Source organism: Pongo pygmaeus, chromosome 19, assembly GCF_028885625.2.
Source record: "Pongo pygmaeus isolate AG05252 chromosome 19, NHGRI_mPonPyg2-v2.0_pri, whole genome shotgun sequence".
Lineage (NCBI taxonomy): Eukaryota > Metazoa > Chordata > Mammalia > Primates > Hominidae > Pongo > Pongo pygmaeus.
The window spans coordinates 21,455,906-21,474,336 of NC_072392.2; the positions used below are offsets into that span (position 1 = coordinate 21,455,906).

The following is an 18,431-nucleotide window of genomic DNA, read 5'->3' on the forward strand; positions in this document are numbered from 1 at the left end:
TCCCAGTGAATGACCCTGCAGTGCTGCCTCCCAGTGTTCATTCAATCATTCATCAAATATTCATTAAATGCCTCCTGTGTGTGATGCTGTGTAGACACTAGGGGTGCAATGGTGAATTAAACAGACAAGGTCCCTATTCCCATAGAGCTTACAGCCAGAAGGTTTTGCACATGAAATGTAATTGGAAAAAAATTTCATTGCATACAAAGAAACCCCACCCCCAACCCCAGATTACCTGGTGAATATACAGCTATTTAGTCATGTTAATTAAAAGACTGTAGAAAAGGGACAATGATGTTTATTGCAGCATTTTTGTAATAATAAAATAATATAGTCAGACAGTGGAATACTATGCACCAATTAAAGTAATGACTTAGCATGATGTGTATCAGTGTGGATACATTTCAAAAACACAGTTAAAATGCAAGAGCATAATAAGCATAGTATTGTAGAGGACAAAGCATATTACCATGTTATAAATGCAGAATAATACAGATACAGTATAATCCACTGCAAAAGCACAATATGGTGTAACATTGTGTAAAAGGACAATACTATGTATTATCATGGACATGTGCATATATAGTAAAAGTGAAAAACCATTCAAGGGATGACCACATACCAATTTTAGGATAATGCTTATTACTCTCTGAGGTAGGAGGGAAGATTGAGGCTTTAAAAAATTCTTATTAAAGTGAAAAGATTTTGCAAATGTGACAACATGTAACCATTGTTAAGTCTGTTTGGTGCATGATTATTTTTGGTGCTTTTCTGTATATTTAAAATGTTTAACAATTAAAAAATTGAACCCATGAAGCGATTGTGCTGTGCCACTTTTCTGCTTCTGTGTGTGTACGTTTTTGTGTGCCTTCCGCTGGCATTCTGTATCACATTTTTGCTGTGATAGAGCATGAATGTGATAGAGAATCTTTAGAGTTTCCTCTGAAGAAGCATTGCAGCCACAAGTATCTTATCTCTAAGGGAACCTGGGGGTGTGCAGATTAGCCTGGCTTCAGGGGCGTTGTTCATAGCTCAGCAGCAGAGGGCGCTGCTCCATAGCAGATGTGCGGTGAGGGTGGCCACACCAGGCAGCTCTCTTGGTGCAGGGCCAGTGCCTCCCAGGGTAGCACTGCTCTCCCCAGCTGTGGGAAAGAGGAATATTTAAGTGCGTGCAGATTCCCTCCTGCTTGTAGGAAGGGGCATAGAATCCAGCCATTTGAAGCATACATCGTGTTTCTCTGACTATTCACATCCTTGGCTGTTTCTGAGACTAAGAATGCAAGAAACAGCACATGCCAAGGGCGTCTTTGCTACTATGTCCGTGAGCCTGCTGCTGACTTGTGGGGAGCTTTTCGTAATGTTTTATTTTAGATTGAAGAGGTTCATGTTCAGGTTTGTTACATGGGTATATTGGATCATGGTGGGGCTGGCCTTCTAGTGTACAGATCACTGTGGGAATTTTGTTGTTGTTAACTGACCAAGGAACCTTCCTTTTATTTTAGGTGGAAAAGGATTATTCATACCTGAAGGAGATATGTGATCACCAAGCTGAACAGCTGAGCAGAACCAGCCTAAAGCTGCAAGAAAAAGCATCAGAGAGTGATGCAGAGATCAAAGACATGAAAGAAACCATATTTGAATTGGAAGATCAGGTGGAACAGCATCGGGCTGTCAAGTTACACAATAATCAACTCATCAGTGAGCTAGAAAGTAAGTGGGGTCTGCCAGGTATGGTGGCTCACACCTATAATCCCAGCACTTTGGGAGGCTGAGGCAGGAGGATCACCTGAGGTCAGAAGTTCGAGACCCAGCCTGACCAACATGGTGAAGCCCTGTCTCTACTAAAAATACAAAATTAGCCGGGCGTGGTGGTGGGTGCCTGTAATCCCAGCTACTCAGGAGGCTGAGGCAGGAGAATCGCTTGAACGCAGGAGGCAGAGGTTGTAGTGAGCTGAGATTGCGCCACTGCAAAAGAAAATAAATGAGGTCAAGCCCAGGAAAAATGTGGAATGGAGCTGAGTAGGACACTAAAGAAACCAGCAGCAGTGGGTGACTGGGGGGGTGGATTTGACTGTATGTTGGCTGGGGTTTATGAAGTCTCTCATTTGAGTGCACTGTAATCTCCTAGGAAGAATGTCACCTAAGAAACAATCATTAATCTCTAGTTTAAAAACTAGAGGTTAAGAGATCAATGATTACAGCAGTTGAAAACTGGGATGACAGAAGAAAAGACTGTTGAACATGAGTCAGCAGTGTGTAGGTGATTGTGAAAAATAGAAATGCTTTTCATTTTGTTTTTTTAGAGGTCTCGCTCTATCACCCAGGCTGGAGTGCAGTGGTGCAGTTGTAGCTCACTGCAGCCTCAAACTCCTGGGCTCAGGTGGTCCTCCTGGCCTCTCAAAGCACTGGGATTACAGGTGTGAGCCACCGTACTCAGCTGCAAATGTTTTTTGGCTGTGCTGGATGTGCTGTGTGTGAGCCATGCTACTGCTGCTGTCTCCAGGCAGCCTGATCAGCTTGAAGGCCACATGTTAGGATACTTTAGCTGCAACTGTGAGAGTTCACAGGGACCCTTCCTAAGGATATTCTGCAGGGTAGGAGAAAGTTATTCAGAAGAAATTGCTTGCCAGTCATCAAGTACTGACACTATGTTATCTCTTGTATCTGATAGAGATGGATGATTGGTGTCAGAGTGGATGAACAATGTGTGCTCTTGGTCTAAGGGAGAAAACAATTTCCGCATGTGTCCCATTGGTGGTAGGATATCAAGTAACTTCTAGATGTTTGCCGCTTAGTTGTTGAAGAGACATCAGCATATGGCTTATTTATGAACTCATAGTTTGCTTTGAATTGGGAAAGAAATTTTTAAGAGATTAAACATTACCTTCTTTGTCCAAATAAGCCTTACCAAATTATCACATCTAATGTGTTTTCTTTTGTAACAAAAGATTTAATGCACAAAGCATTTAGTCACACCAGCCATTACTAAGAATAGCTTGGTCAGTTGCCTGAGAGGTTCCCTACCCCATGCAGTCGATCCTCCTTATTCACAGATTTCACATTTGTGAATTCACCTGCTTGATAAAACGTATTTTAACCCCAAAACCAATACACAGAGCACTTCCACGGTCGTTTTCAGACATGCACAGAGAAGTGAAAAGGTTGTGTCATCCAGTGCTTATGTTCCCAACTCAGGTCAGACAGAGACACTTGGCCTTCTCATACTATACATGTGTCTTTTTTACAGTCTGCTTAATACCATGCTTTTAACATTTTTCTGCTTTTGTTTTTGGTGACTTTGCTGTTTAAAATGGCCCTGAGTGCAGTGCTGCAGTGCTGTCCACTGTCCCCAAGCACAGTGAGGTTGAGATGCACCTACAGAGAAAACACGTGTATTAGGGAAGCTTCATGCAGACGCAAGCTCTTGTCCCATTGTGCGTGAGTTCAGTGTTATTGAATCAACAATACAGTGCATCAGGCTAAGTGCAGTGACCTCATCCCTGTAATCTCAGCACTTTGGGAGACTGAGGCAGGAGGATCGATTGAGCCCAGGAGTTCGAGACCAGCCTGGGCAACATAGTGAGACCCTGTCTTGACAAAAAAATAAAATAAAATAAAAACCAGCCACGTGTGGTGGCTCATGCCTTTAGTCCCAGCTTCTCTGGAGGCTGAGGTGGGAGGATCCCTTGAGCCTGAAAGGCTGAGACTGCAGTGAACCAAGATTGTGCCACTGCACTCCAGCCTGGGCAATAGAGCAAGACTGCATCTCTAAAAAATAAAAAAACCAAACCAAACAAAAAAACCCAATACAGTGCATCAGAGAAAGGGAGAAGTTGTTTGACAATATGTATATAAGGCTGCCCTGAGACATGCTAAAGCGATGTGCTAAAGCAGCCAAATTCATGGATTTGTGAGATGACAGCCAGTTTTAAAAAGCTGTGGGCAATATTGTTGTGTGGCTGAAAACCAAAGCAATATTTGTTCACATCACCCAGGGTCAGGAAAATGTTAACCCCTTCTTGGCTAGTGCTGGTTGGCTCCCAAGTTTCAAAAGGCCATAAGGTGTGAGAAAGGTTAACCTTGCAGGCAAGGCGGGTTCTGCAGATCAGGAGGCTGAAGAAGAATTTAAAAATACTTGCTAAGTGTTATTCAGGAAGAGGAAAAAAGGAAAGAGTGGGTTTCCATGTTTGATGAGCCTGGCTTGTTTATAGAGACATTGGCGGATAAGTCTATATAATGCAAATGGCATTTTAGTTGATGAGAATGTTGTGACCAGAGGCTTGCAGGAACCTAACCTGTATTTTTCCTAGAGACAATAGTTCAGTGTTTGCTGATTTGGTGTGCATGGCAACTCTCTGCAACTACCATGATTATTAGAATTGACTATGTATTTCAGACATTGATTAGTTGGTTAGAGTGAGAGTTGACAGCACCTGCCCCATTTCTCCTTGAACATGACATGCAGTAGAACTGCAGAACCTCAGCGTTCAGTGTCGGTGCCATCCAGGCTGTTCTCAGGATACAGCTGACAACCTGGACGCCATCATCATCAGTGTATCCTTCCAAACCCAGCACCATGATTGAGAAGAAAAGTCAAGACAAGTTCTGTTTTGTTTTGTTTTTGTTTTTGTGATATTTTGCTGTTGAAAATACGGTTGTATTGGCCCTAAATCCTTAAAAGTCAGCACAGACACGCTAAGAAAACCAGTGTATAATTAATGTCCACAACAAAATTTAGACACACCCCTGTGGTTATATCATCATATATCCAAGACTGACAGTAATACAAGCCATCCTTTGAAAAACTTAAACTTTTTAAAAGGATATTGAGGTATTGTTAAGATATGTTTTTTCACAGAGACCTAGGGACACATAAATCCAGCCTAGACCAATCACTTCTTCCTATAAGATCCTGATGGGAAAGGAATGGACTACAAAATAAAAGGAAGTTAGGGAGTGTTTTCTACTGTGCAGCATTGATTCCAGACACAAACTCTCAGTCCCACTAGAACTAGAACTGCTGGGGCAGGACCTGCCCACAGCATCTTTTTAACCTACTCTGGTGATTCTGATTTGCATCCTTCATAGAAAACTAATGCTCTAGGTTAGAGCATGAGGACCTATTGAGGAATTTCAGCTCGGTGACTGACACCATCAGATTTAAATTTGAATGACTCTGATAGCCATATGGAGAGAATTGGAGGCGAGGAGAACAAGGGGCTGCAGGTGTCCTTAAGTAGGGAGAGGCAGGCAAGCCACCTGGGAAGATGTTAAATGCACACATCTCCGGGTTTTGTCTGCCCTTGGAGATTCTGCCTCCAGGTGTCTGGAGTGTGGGACTGGAACATCGGTGCTTTTGAAAAGCTTCACCAGTGATTTAGAGGCTTAACTGTGATTGAGACCCACGACTCTAGAAAGTGCTTTACAAATCACAGGAGGAATAAGCATTCATGTGCTCTGTTATGTGAAAGCCTCTATCTCACAGCAATAAAGGACACTTAGGACGATTGTGTGTGAGTGTGAGGGAGGCCGGACTCGGTGTGCAAGTGTGCGTGGCCATGGAGGCCTCTTCCCATAGTGCTGCTGTTTGGTTGTGCATTCTGTCTGCTGAGACTGTAACCTCAATACACATCACATACTTTCCAGATCATCCTGTTCTCTATCTCAGAGGAGGCTCTTGTGTCCATTCCCTGGTTTACAGGGTAAATTGAAATTGCTAAAAGTTGCATTTAGAATAGAATGGATGGATTTGGATGCCTGTTGTGGCATCTGGAGCTGCCCCTTTCTTTGCTACCTAGCTTATCTTCTCTTAAGAGTCTCACAGCTTTTCCAAGCCCTGTCTGAATTATTTATTTCTAGGTAATGTGATCAAGCTGGAGGAACAGAAGTCAGACCTGGAGAGGCAGCTGAAGACTCTGACCAAGCAGATGAAGGTGAGATGTGGGTGGGAGCCTTCACCACCATCTTCCTATAAATTGCGCCCTCCGAGGTGTGGATCGCTCTCTCTATCCTCCTTTCTCTTGGAACGTTTCCACGGCGTGGGGGGCCCTGGAACTGTAGATTCTTGTTGGCAGGAAGTAAAATCAAAGCAGTCATTTGGTGTCAGGATGGAGAACTCTCATAACCTGAAGGTGTAATTCCACCAGTGCCTTTTCCTAGCAGTGAGCCACCGTGAAAGCAGGGCCTCACCAAGCACTGCTGGCATTTTTTTCTTGGTGACCAACACGGGGACTCTGGGGTCCCTGCCCAGGCACCGGCCCTGGCAGGCGTCTGACATAGGGATGGGCTCTGGCATTTTCAGGAGGAGACCGAGGAATGGAGGCGGTTCCAGGCGGATCTGCAGACCGCAGTGGTGGTGGCCAACGACATCAAGTGTGAGGCCCAGCAGGAGCTGCGCACCGTGAAGAAGAAACTGCTGGAGGAGGAGGAGAAGAATGCCCGGTTGCAGAAGGAGCTGGGGGATGTGCAGGGCCACGGCAGGGTGGTCACCAGCAGAGCCGGCCCTCCGTGAGTCTGGTGGGCACCAGGGCCGTGCTTGCTTCTCAGTCACTATGTATGGGGCTCCCTGGTGGGGATGGGACTCTTCATGTCTGTGCCAGGCTCTGCTATTTTCTTTCTGAGATCACCCTGAATTACTAGCACCACCTTACCACTAGGAACATTCTGTACAGTACCCAGTCCCTGCCATGCTGCAGCATAAGAGGCTGCTAAGCTTCTCACTTACATATGAAGGGCCCGTTCTAGCCAAGTATCCTGCTAGGCTTAAAGAATAGAAGTCCTGTCTAGAATGCTCCTTGAATCTTAGTATTTATAATGCAGGGGAGTGCACACTAATAAATACGAATCCACCACCTTGCACAGGTCACTCCCATGCAGTGGGAGAAGCTGGAATCACTCCTAAGGGGAGGAGCTGCTGGAGAAGGACACATTCCTCTGGGCCCAAGGATGTGCCTGCTTATTGAGAACACCCATGAGCTACGTCAAAAGGCCTTGACATAACCTACTTTATTAAAAAAGGGTGAGAGTGGAAAACATGCATTTGGCTGATGTGTGACATTCCCTTCTGCTCTTGATGGGGAGAAGCACACAGTATCAGACCAGGGAGCTCTACTAACAGTGACATTTAAGAGGAAGATATTCCCAAAGTGAATGCAATGTTAATTATTATCTGAAATTTAGATGGTTTACAGACAAAATTATAAACAGCATTTTTTGCTTTAGCTAATATTATATTTACCCAATGAGGAATCAGTGTCCTTAACTTTGAGATTCTTGGATATTAGGAAATGATTTTGAATTTTTAGGTGTCTCTCAAATATCAAACATAGTCTTTTTAGATCAAATTTCCTGGGTTTTGAATGTTGATCAGTTGGCCCTAGTGTTTACATGTTTCCAAGATCAGTGGCTAGCTCCTGAGCCTTTTGATCTGATGTTTGGTTATCATGAATTTCATGACATTGGAAAGAGGAGATTTTTCAGAATTCAGCTGTGATTCTCCTGTCAGTTCTGCTCCAAGTAATTCCTTATTTCTTTGTTTATAACTTTTACATAAAATGGCCTTTGGGGAAGGATGAAGATCAGATGTAGCTAGCTCCACAATTTACTGTTGAAAAATCAATATCGAGATCATTATTTTATTTAGTTATTTATTTTTAGAGATGGGGGTCTCACTATGTTGCCCAGGCTGGACTCAAACTACTGAGCCCAGGAGATTCTTCTGCCTCAGCCTCCTGACTAACTGGGACTACACATGCGCCAGACAAGGTCATTACTTTATAGACAGAGCTCTACCCTCTGGACACCAATGGATGTGAATTTTAAGTGGAGGTAGAGGGAGAATAGGAAAACTAGATTTCACAGTGTTCCCTACTGAAACAGTAGTGAGGCCGTTCTGGGTGGCCTCTGTGTCTGCTTTTGTTTGTTTGCCTCTGTCTTGCTTCCCTATTGTCTGTCATTGGAAGAAAATCTGAGTCAGAACTTGTGTTGCTTCACATGGACGTTATTTTAATGATAAATGGTAAAAGACAAGTCCTGAGTTTCTGTGGTGGCCCCGAATAGGTTCTTGTATGAGATGCTGTGTTTCTTACGTATATTCTGAGACACAGGCCAGGTTCTTATATGAGATGCCATGTTTCTTACGTATATTCTGAGACACAGGCCAGACTGTGCAGCGTGAACCCTGGTATTCTAGGAAATCTCTGCATACGTCCTGGCAGTTTAGGACTCCCTATGCTGCATCCTGCATCTTCAATCTTAACGTCACCTTTTTTTTAAGCACAGAATGCTTCTTTTTTGATTTTCCAGTGATTTGCAAACCTACCTCCCAATCTAACAGTTTAATCCCTTATCAAAAAACATTTCAAAATTTTAGAATGGATACCAATGAGAACATGTCATGGTACTGAAATCAGGCATCAGAACATTTCTGTCTGTCAACGCATTTGGCAGGAAGTCAGACAAGTGCCAGTGATGCTGGTTTCTTGTCTGATTTTGCACTTCTGTGGCAAGCTGCCCCCTCTAAAGAGTTGACTATATGGCAGTTAGTCACTGATGGTTCAGCCACTTCCAACACCTACCCCATGAGCAAGACTTGAAACCAACTCACACCTCCAAGCTCCGGAAGCCACCTAGTGTTTCCATCTTGACCGAATTAGTTCTTGATTGAAACTCAATTTGACTTTGACAGTCATCTAGTGAGAACTCAAAAGTCATTCTTGGTTCAGCCACAGCCAAAGAACTTGCAGAGCATTCTCTGACGAGGTCCTCAAGGACAACTGAGAGAAGGTAAGATCACCCAAAAAGCACCTGGATCCAGACATGAGATTACCTGGTTCTTAAGCTCTGTTTGCGTCCGTGGGCACTCACAGGGTTGGTTGCAGCCAGGCTGATAAGCATGAGATGAAGCACCTGGGCAGAAATGCAAACCAGCATTCATTGCTGGAACTCAGTAACTAAACAGTGGGATATTATCTGACTCATCCATGATCTTCAGTCCTGTTACACTTTCACAGATATTTTTATTTCAGAGTCAGAATAACTGATGTTAAGGTATGTGGGGAAGGAAGGCGGTAGCCTCATCTTTGCAGTCAACCAGCAATATCTCATTCCCAGTGTCATGTTTGCAGCCAGCCAGTAACATCTCATTCTCAGCCCTGCCTCTTGCCTCTGTTAAAAGAGGTGGGAAGAGGCGGTCGTTTTTGAGGTCTCTTTAAGCTCTGCTGTTCTCTGGACTGGTTGGTTAGCTGACCTTTCCCTGGTGGGAGAGTAAGAAACTCCAGTGCCAGCCTTAGAGTTATTCTGGTGCAATACTTTGAACCTCTTTGACACAGTGGCGTCTCCATATCTTAGTTGTGGCTTGTGAGCCTGCTCTTTCTCTTCCAGAAATGTGAACAAGCCAATGTGTTTTTAGGGACCTAAAAGTGATCTGTTTCATTGGACACATATAATGTAATAGATGAAAATATAATAACTTTTTCAGCTCTGGCTGCTCCCAGTTTTGAAAACTACCAATTGAGATAAAGGCTTTGAAATGAAAACTCTCACTGAAATAAACCCGTCACATCTTTTTCCTGAAAAGTTGAGTCCTGAGACCTGGCAAAATCAGAAAAAACACAGGCAGCTCAATGTAATGATATATTGTGCCGCATACAAGCTTTCTAATGAAAGACATGGTTAATGAGCAGTGCATGGCACAGGCTTCTCAAGCAGCATCAGGGAAAGACCTCTGTGTTTGTGGCATTTGTTTCTCTTGTTCTGAAACAGCAAATGCCATTACTTTTAGGGTGACTTATCTGATTCTTACTGTGTTTGTCGTATAACACCAATAAACATCCATGGAAAACGTCTTTAAAAGAGATAATTAAACACACTTAACATCTGTGCCTAATTAATGCTGTTGGTTTCTAAATAGAATGTCTGTGATTCGAATGTGTTTTGTTTTGCCCGTACCACAAGTTCTTGCATTGTCGTTTCTTGGAGGTGAGCAGTGTGGCAGCGCAGCATGTGCAGACTCCACTGGAATTGGCTTAACTCCGTGTGTGCACATCCGTGTCAGCCCAAGTGTCACTGTGTGTACCTGTGCTGTCCTCTGTGTTGCTCTGATGGCTCTAATGGGTCACAGCTGCTCAGCATGTGTTCTGCAGCTACCATGGAGAGGGGAGGGGCGGAAGTTGGAGGTATAGATTCTTTAAGGTCCCTTTTCCAGCTGTCTTGCCACAGATGCTCTGATACTGAGCCCCTCTCCCAGGTGGAGGGGGGCTGTTCTCCTGAGGATTCTTAAGCAGTTTCTGAACAGACCTCACCTTAGCACTCATGACGGCATGATGGACAGGGGTCTCCAGCATTTAATTTGGCCCTTAATGCAGAACCTGGTCCTCTCAATGTGCTCTTATTCCAGCCAGTATTATCTGTTCACTCACCTAGTACTCTTTTTTTCATAGTTTAAATGTACGTTTATGGCATTAGCCACACAGTCTATAATTCTAAAGAACAGTGTCTGCCTCCCTGTTCTCTGACCCCTGATTTTACAGATTTCAACAATGTGGACATAAGCTTCCCTTAGGCCTTTAGGATTTTTAGGTTGCAGTTATAAAAGCAAGAAGGTTTTTTGGCCTTGACAGTAGAGAGAAGCAGGAGCCTCTGTAAATTCTGGAGGGGCCTATGGTGTTCATCCTGGACATCTCTGCTTCACCACACAGTTCTTTGCTGGAGAAGTTCTGGTGGAAGGAGCCTAGTACAGGCATTTGCAGTCTGGCTTTTTTTTTTTTTTTTTTTTTTAAATGTCTGAAAACCTTTGACTTCCAAAAAATTGGAACAGTAGGAATTAAAATCTGTTGGCCTATCCTGGGCATTAGCTTTTCCCTGTGAGACAGTGTAAGCTGGAAATCCTTGCGTTTGTGAACTAAGACTGTATTGCCTTAGGTAACTCCTTTACAGCCTCTCCCTCCCCTTTCTATTTTCACAGCTCCCTGGGCTCTGTCAGCTAGCAGAGCATTTGGTGGAAGAAAGACAGCCCAGCTCTTGCCATGATTGGGAGCCGCAGCCATCTCTAGATGAAAGGGGGAATGTGTAGAGGAGAAATTGCCTCTTTATAAAGAGCCCAGTTGTCTCCTTGTGACATTCTCTGTTTCTCAGAGTCATTGCCGTCAAGTCTCTGCTTTTTGTCCACATTTTGGGATCAGCTCACTGCATGATCAAAGATGATGTTTCCCTCTTTTTACTTTTCCTCAGAAGATTGAGCCGTCTTTTATTTGGAGAATAAAGTGAAGTTCTGAAAAAAACAAAGTACAAGTCTTATGAAAAGTTATTTGCAGCTGGAGTGCTGAAAGGGCGCAGTGGCAGAGCAGATGCAGAGCTGGGTACAGCGCAGGCCCGAGTTCGTTTGTGGTTTTTTTTTTTTTTTTTTTTTTTTTTGGAGACAGAGTTTCACTCTTGTTGCCCAGGCTGGAGTGCAATGGTGCGATCTCGGCTCACTGCAACCTCTGCCTCCCGGGTTCAAGTGATTCTCTTGCCTCAGCCTTCCAAGTAGCTGGAATTATAGGTGCTTGCCACCACGCCCAGCTAATTTTTATATTGTTAGTAGAGATGGAGTTTCACCATGTCGGCCAGGCTGGTCTCGAACTCCTGACCTCAGGTGATCCCCACCTCAGCCTCCCAAAGTGCTGGGATTACAGACATGAGCCACCGCACCCAGACCCTAAGGCCCGAGTTCTACTTTTTGGTGTTCATTTCTCTGCTTCCTTTTGATCGTGGTGTCTGATCATCTTGGAATTCATATTACTCAAGGCAAAATAGGAAGCCATCTGCGTGATGTCATATTCTGAAGAAGTCAGAAGGTTCGGCGAGTTGGAGCTTTACTCTCGTTGCCCAGGCTAGAGTGCAGTGGTGCGATCTTGGCTCATTGCAAGCTCCGCTTCCTGGGTTTAAGCTATTCTCCTGCCTTGGCCTCCCAAGTAGCTGGGATTACAGGCACGTGCCATCACGCCCGGCTAATTTTGTATTTTTAGTAGAGACACAATTTCACCATGTTGGTCAGGCTGGTCTCGAACTCCTGACCTCAAGTGATCTGGCCGCCTCGGCCTCCCAAAGTGCTGGGATTACAGGCTTGAGACCCCGTGCCCAGCCCCTTCTGTGGGGTCTTGATTGAGCCCCTTCACGCGGAGTCTGACTTCATTACCTCGTCTGAAACAAGGTGCCTCCAAGCTTTGGGTTGATTTCCAGAATCTTGCTGGGTTAAACATAAGTAGAAGTTTGATCATAAAGGATGTTATTAAGCCGGATAGGTAAGCACAGTGACAATGGCAATAGAAATCTAATGGAAAACGATTGAATGACAACTACACCAAAGTTTCATGGATGAAACTCACCCCAGAAACTTAGTGTTCAAATCAGAGTGATACACAATTCAAAATGTGATTTTAAACTTCTGGAAATATGTGTGTTTGTGAAGATCCAAATCCAATTCAGCAGCCTCCATCAGGCAGAAACCTTCTGCAGTTCTCACGTGAGGAACTGGTTCACAGTGTACACGGCATGGAGCCATTAGTGACGTTATCCAAAGGATGAGACAAGACAAGAGTTACTGTCCAATAGAAGGAAAACTAGGAACAGGAATGCTCTTTAAACTCAGGAAGATCTTTTGGGGTGTCAAACTGGACAGCACAGAATCGTTAGAAAAATTAGCTTGGCGTGAGAAGAGACATTGAGGTCTTCTCTGTAAAAATAACTTAGATACTTGTGAATAGGACTGAAATTTATATTTTGGGCGCTCTTTACCTCAGATTCAGAGTTCTTAGGATTATTTAAAATTCATTTGCTGGATGTTTTCAAATATAAACAATAAGAAAACTGCAACTTCAACTTAAAAGGCACCGCTGTATTTGCACCCCATATTTTGACCTGTCGTTAGGTACTGTTGAATATTTTTATCTGTAAGCATTTATGAAGTGCAAAATAAACATGTTATTATATAGAAGCGTCTGCTGCTTAGTTTTAATCACCAGCTACGTTTCTGCAGGGCCTTTATGTCATTTTGTTCTACATTTTTTTCTGAATGCAGTTTCAGAACTTCAGAGTCACATCAAGTAACTAGAATTTGAGGTAGAAAAAAGCTGGACTGCAAGTTGTAAACAGGAGGGTTGACATGGGATATGAACAATTTCATTAGTAGAACAAAAGGGCATGGAGTAAAAATGCTAATTTTGCATAAATTTTTAAAACTCTAGGGTCTCAGAAAATATAGTATGGACTTAAAGTCTAGATGTGTTTTGTTGACATTTAAATATGAATAGATTGATGATTTAATGTATTGGATTTTTTCTTAATTATGAAGTATTATTTAGGTATACTAATAACAAAATGGAGACGTGTGAAGAAAAATATTAATCTTTCTTCTCCCTCAGTACCACCTGTGAGGAAATCAGTGTTAACAGTGTGTACATTTTTCTTTACTCATGAATATGTATAGGGTTCATTTTTATATTTTTAATAAAAATTGGATTATATTCTATTCAGTACACTGCACCTTTACTTTTTATTTTATTATATCATAGGCATCCTTCCCTGTCAATACACAGAAATCTAGCTTATTTTAAGAGCAACATGACCTTCCATAGGAAAGACATGTCCTGGAATATTAAAATATTGTCTTACTAATGCACAACAAGGTTATAATTTTTTTCTTTATGAGTAATGCTACAATAGCAGTCCTTATTCATATAGTCCTATGTAGTTGTGGTTTTATTTTTATAGAATGGGTTTTTCAAAATACTGTTGTTGCTCTAAAGTATATGCACATTTTTATTTTAATAGATGTCTCCAGTTACTCACCTGAGTGCTGTGACATTTCACTCTTCAACATGCCCATCTCTATACAGCCTGAGCAGTAATGGAGAGCCTTGATCTTATTTTTGCCGATAGGATAATCAAAAAATACTATCTTATTAGCACTTTAATTTGCATTTCGCTGAGCTTTTTTTTTTTTTTTTTTTAAAGACAGGGCCTCACTCTGTCACCTAGGCTGGAGTGCAGTGGTACAATCATGGCTCACTGCAGCCTCAACCTCCTGGACTTGAGCAGTCCTCCCACCCCAGCCTCCTGAGTAGCTGGGACTACAGGGGCACACCACCATGTCCAGCTAATTTTTTTTTTTTTTTTTTTGTAGACACGAGGTCTCACTATGTTGCCCAGAGAGACTGGTATCGAACTCCTGGGCTCAAGTGATCCTCCCACCTCAGCCTCCCAAAGTGCAGGGATTATAGCCATGAGCCGCCATGCCTAGCCCTTTCTAAGCACATCTTTGTATGTTTACTAACCACTGCATTTCCTCTTCTAAGAATTACTAGTTTTGCAACTTTTCCCTGCTTTTTCACTGAGCTGATTGCTTTTTTCTCATCAGCTTATAAGTCAGTATTTTATTAGGGATGTGGTTTTGTCCCCTATATTATGAGCCTTTATCATCTTTATCATATTTTTCATGTGATATGGCTTTATCTTTATCATAGAAAATTTTATATTTTTATGTAATGTAAACTGTTAGTGTTTTCCTTTATTCTTTTTTTTAAGATTCCTTCTCCCCAGTATTATACAAATGTGCTATTAAATGTCCTCATCTACTTGATGCACACACATATGCAGGCCATTTGATCCGCCTCTCTTTATTTAATCTGATGTGAGGTGTGGTTCTTTTTCTCCCACTGGGTAGCACTATTTATTACCAGAGTCATCCTTTGTCCACTGAATTGAAATCCCACCTTTACATGGTTTATGTCATCCACATTCAGAGAGACCTGCCCTAGATGTGCTCCCATTTCTTTCTCTTTTGAGTTAGCTCTGCTTTAAAATATTCATAGATTATTAGATTGCTTGTATTACTTTTAACTCATCCTTTCATTTAAAATTTTTATTTTATTGAATTTTAAGGGAGACAGTATCAGTGTTGAACTCTGTTTCCAGTCATGAATTTACAAACGCCAGTCCTCTCTTGAGTGCAGTTTCCCCTTCACTTTGTATTATGAACTGTTTGCATCGAGCAGGGCATGATTTTGCCTGTCACCTTCTCTTGCTGAAGCAGATCCAGGTGTGGCAGGGCCTGACATTTGCCCCAGGTCCGTGTCTGGATTCTGCTGAGATCCACTGCCTTTGCCTGACAGTGCTTCTGATCTTCTCATGACTTAAACGTGTTGGGAGGCTCTTGAAGGTACATTTATATTACATACTTGGAGGTACAGAAGCCCAGGTAGAGTAGAGAAGGGTGAGTGCCTCGTGGGAAATTCGCCTGTACCCAGTTTCTTCTCTGCCTGGTGAGCCTGGAACGCAGAGCCAGCTCTCTGGATCTCTTTGCGTGCCCCTCATCCATTTTAGGTGTACACTTTGGCTCTTCCTGTCCTGCCCCTTGTCACTACTGCCCTTTACGCCTGGGGTAAACCAACCCTGGCCTTCTCGGATGTAAATTCCTCTTGTTCCTGATCCTTTGCCAAAACGCCCTGCATCTCTCTGGGCTTCTCGTGCTCCTCTCCAGCCCTGGCCCTCTAGGGTGGAGGACATTAGTTGGGGTTTTCCCATATCTCCATTTTCTTTGGAAGGGAATTGGGGGAAAGCCCTTGGTATTGTATTTTCATTCCCCTGACCATGTACTCTCTATTGGCAGAAATTCTGCAAAATCTAAGCCACATCAATGATACTCGACTACAGGACTTTTACTATTTGATTCTTATTGTTGGGATTTGTAGATTATGATGTTGGTGTTCAAATTACTTTTTTATCCTGTTTATTTTTATTGTTATATATGCTTTTATTGAAATTTGAAAGTGAAATTTAGAAGATATTGTTTGACACCTAAGAGACAAAGTACTTCATAATTTCTGTCTTCAAATAGAGTGAAAAACTTCTGTTAGATTTGTTTTATGCAAAATAAGTATTTAGAGAAAATTACATTCCAGGCAAGGGCATAGAATGAGCAAAGGCACAGAGGCAGGACATAAAAGTAAAAAACTTCAGGTGAATAGTCCAAAACTAGATGGGCAGAGGGGAGTCTTGGGAGATTAACCGAAAGGCCTGGGGTTGGGCTTTGTTCAGGTGTTCAGGAAAGAGACCGGCAGGTGTGAGCATGTGGTTGACACGCGACCTGCCCTCTTCACAAGTATTAATCTGCCAATTGTGAAGGTAGCAGTGGTGCCATACAACACTACCCAAATCGAGTTAACTTTTGAATACTTTAAAAATCATCATGTACAGGAGCTCACCTGTTCCTGGATCAGAATGAACAATGACATAAAGTGCTGTTTTTAGGGAGTAAATGCTGTAGACCATCACTGACATTTGAAAACTCTGTTCTCTAACGTAACAAGGAAAGCAAATTAGAGAGGTTAAATAAAAGTTTTAAAGGGAAATAATTAGAGACATATATGTATATGTGCTTAAATGACAAGGTGAGGCATGGAAGGCAGACCGACATTCAGTGAGGAGGGCCATGCGCCTTGCTGTGCTCTATGGAGACACTGCCTGTTTATGGAGTGTGCATCACCTGCTGTGTGTGACACAGCATCAGGAGGTCTGGCCTGCAACTGTTGTTCTCTAGTATGGGTTGCCGCTTTTTAAGAGCAGATTATTGTATAAAGATAGGAACACTGCAATAACTTCGTAGTATTTTTTAAATGTACTTAAATTTTAGGAAGAAATACCATCAGTATTATTTCTAGAACCTTGTATACCTCTCACAGAACATTTATGCCTTATAGAAAATTTGAGAAAGGCATGGCCAGAGCTGGATTTGCATCCCCGATTCACCATTCATGAATCATGTGACCATGGTCAAATTTTCCTCTAAAATAAGGGATAATAATATCTAGGAGTTTTGTTGAAAATTAAATTAGATAATGTTTTTAAGACACATGGTACTGTGCTTGGCATATACAGTGGAGTTATACACATTCATATTTGTTTTGCTGAAATTATCGATTATTATCATAGTTTTATATGCTGGGAGCAGGTAGAATACGTGCTTCATTTTTGTTGTTTTAAGCGTGGCCCCTAAACACTAAGCAGCTATTTAATCTGTGATGTAACTGAAGAAAGAGCCAACCATGAAATGCTGGAGGGAATGAAAGTATGTGAGACTTCTGGAGAGTTGGTGTGTTTGTAAGCAGTCGTGTTTACAAAAGCATGTACTTTTGAGTGACTCAAGTTATTTTCATGGCTTATTTAACTACATGTGTGATTGTTACTTCACAGGTTGACTTTAGAACCTAACATCAGCCTTAGAGGCAGTAGCAAGCCTTGAACAAGTGTTTCTCCACTAGTGGTACCTTGCAGTTTTTCTTTTATTTAATGCTAAGACATACGTGGCTGTATGCTTAAATATTTCTTAATATTCATTATAGAATACAGAGTTTTTATTCTTCCTTGGAACAGAGGAAATGTAATACTTCATTTATGGCTGAGGCTGTTACTAATTGATCCCAGCCAATTCTAAAATAGGCTGGTGTAAGGATTTTCAACCTCATTTATGATTTAAGTACACACTAATAAGCCAGTAGCATTCTTAATAACCATTTTCTTTGGTTATTCAATTCAGGCTTTGTTTTGTGAATCCCTCACACACACACACAGAGACACACAGACACACACACACACGCATACCACTGTTATATAACACAGTGGGTATTTCTCTTCTCAAATTATACAGGGTTTTCTCATACTGACTCTTATTGTTCTGGCCAAGTAGACTTAGTGTTTGAAATACCATCTTTGGATACCTGAAGCCAGAGGTAATTGATTCTTGTGGCCTTGCTTTTTAAATTTATCATTTGATATTTTGAATTGCAGATAAATGTAGATAACTGAAAGGAATAACCTCAGCAGAATGTAGGCTTCTCCATTTTGTTCTTATTAAATTATCAAAGAATGAAATGTAAAATGAATTACTTAAAATGATTGTCCTTGGAGGCCTTTGGTACTGAGTCATTTAAATGGACTGGTAAGAAGGTGGCCAGGCGCAGTGGCTCATGCCTGTTATCCTGGCACTTTGGGAGGCCAAGGCAGGCAGATTGTCTGAGCTCAGGAGGTTGAGACCAGCCTAGGCAACATGGTGAAACCCCATCTCTACTAAAAAAAAAAATACGAAAGATTAGCCAAGTGTGGTGGTGCTTGCCTGTAGTCCCAGCTAGCTACTCAGGAGGCTGAGGCATTAGAATCGCTTGAACCCGGGAAGTAGAGTTTGCAGTGAGCCAAGATTGCACCACTGCACTCCAGCCTGGGCGACAGAGCGAGACTCTGTCTCAAAAAAAAAAAAGGTGGCCCATTTTGTTTGTTGATGACCTTCATGAGAATGGCTAGCACAGACAGAGGAAATTATTTTCTGCTCAAACCTAACCTGATTTCTTTTTCTTTCTGCATTTTTGCCACCTGATTTTATTGTATGGGAGAGTATGAAA

The 18,431-nt window shown here is 42.3% G+C and overlaps 1 protein-coding gene across 14 annotated transcripts in view; it reads left to right on the top strand.

Moving 5' to 3' along the window:
- SPECC1 (sperm antigen with calponin homology and coiled-coil domains 1) overlaps positions 1-18,431 on the top strand; it is a 299,046-nt gene that overhangs the window by 209,368 nt on the left and 71,247 nt on the right. For 10 of the 14 annotated variants that reach the window (XM_063656241.1, XM_054458481.2, XM_054458479.2 and 7 more), the window contains 3 exons: positions 1,503-1,710; positions 5,860-5,933; positions 6,302-6,507. In XM_063656241.1, the coding sequence (XP_063512311.1) occupies positions 1,503-1,710; positions 5,860-5,933; positions 6,302-6,507 (488 nt within the window). Of the gene's footprint in view, positions 1-1,502; positions 1,711-5,859; positions 5,934-6,301; positions 6,517-6,861; positions 7,048-10,963; positions 13,515-18,431 lie in introns of those variants that run through there. The other 4 variants (XM_054458486.2, XM_054458487.1, XM_054458488.1 and 1 more) reach the window with 2 other exon arrangements.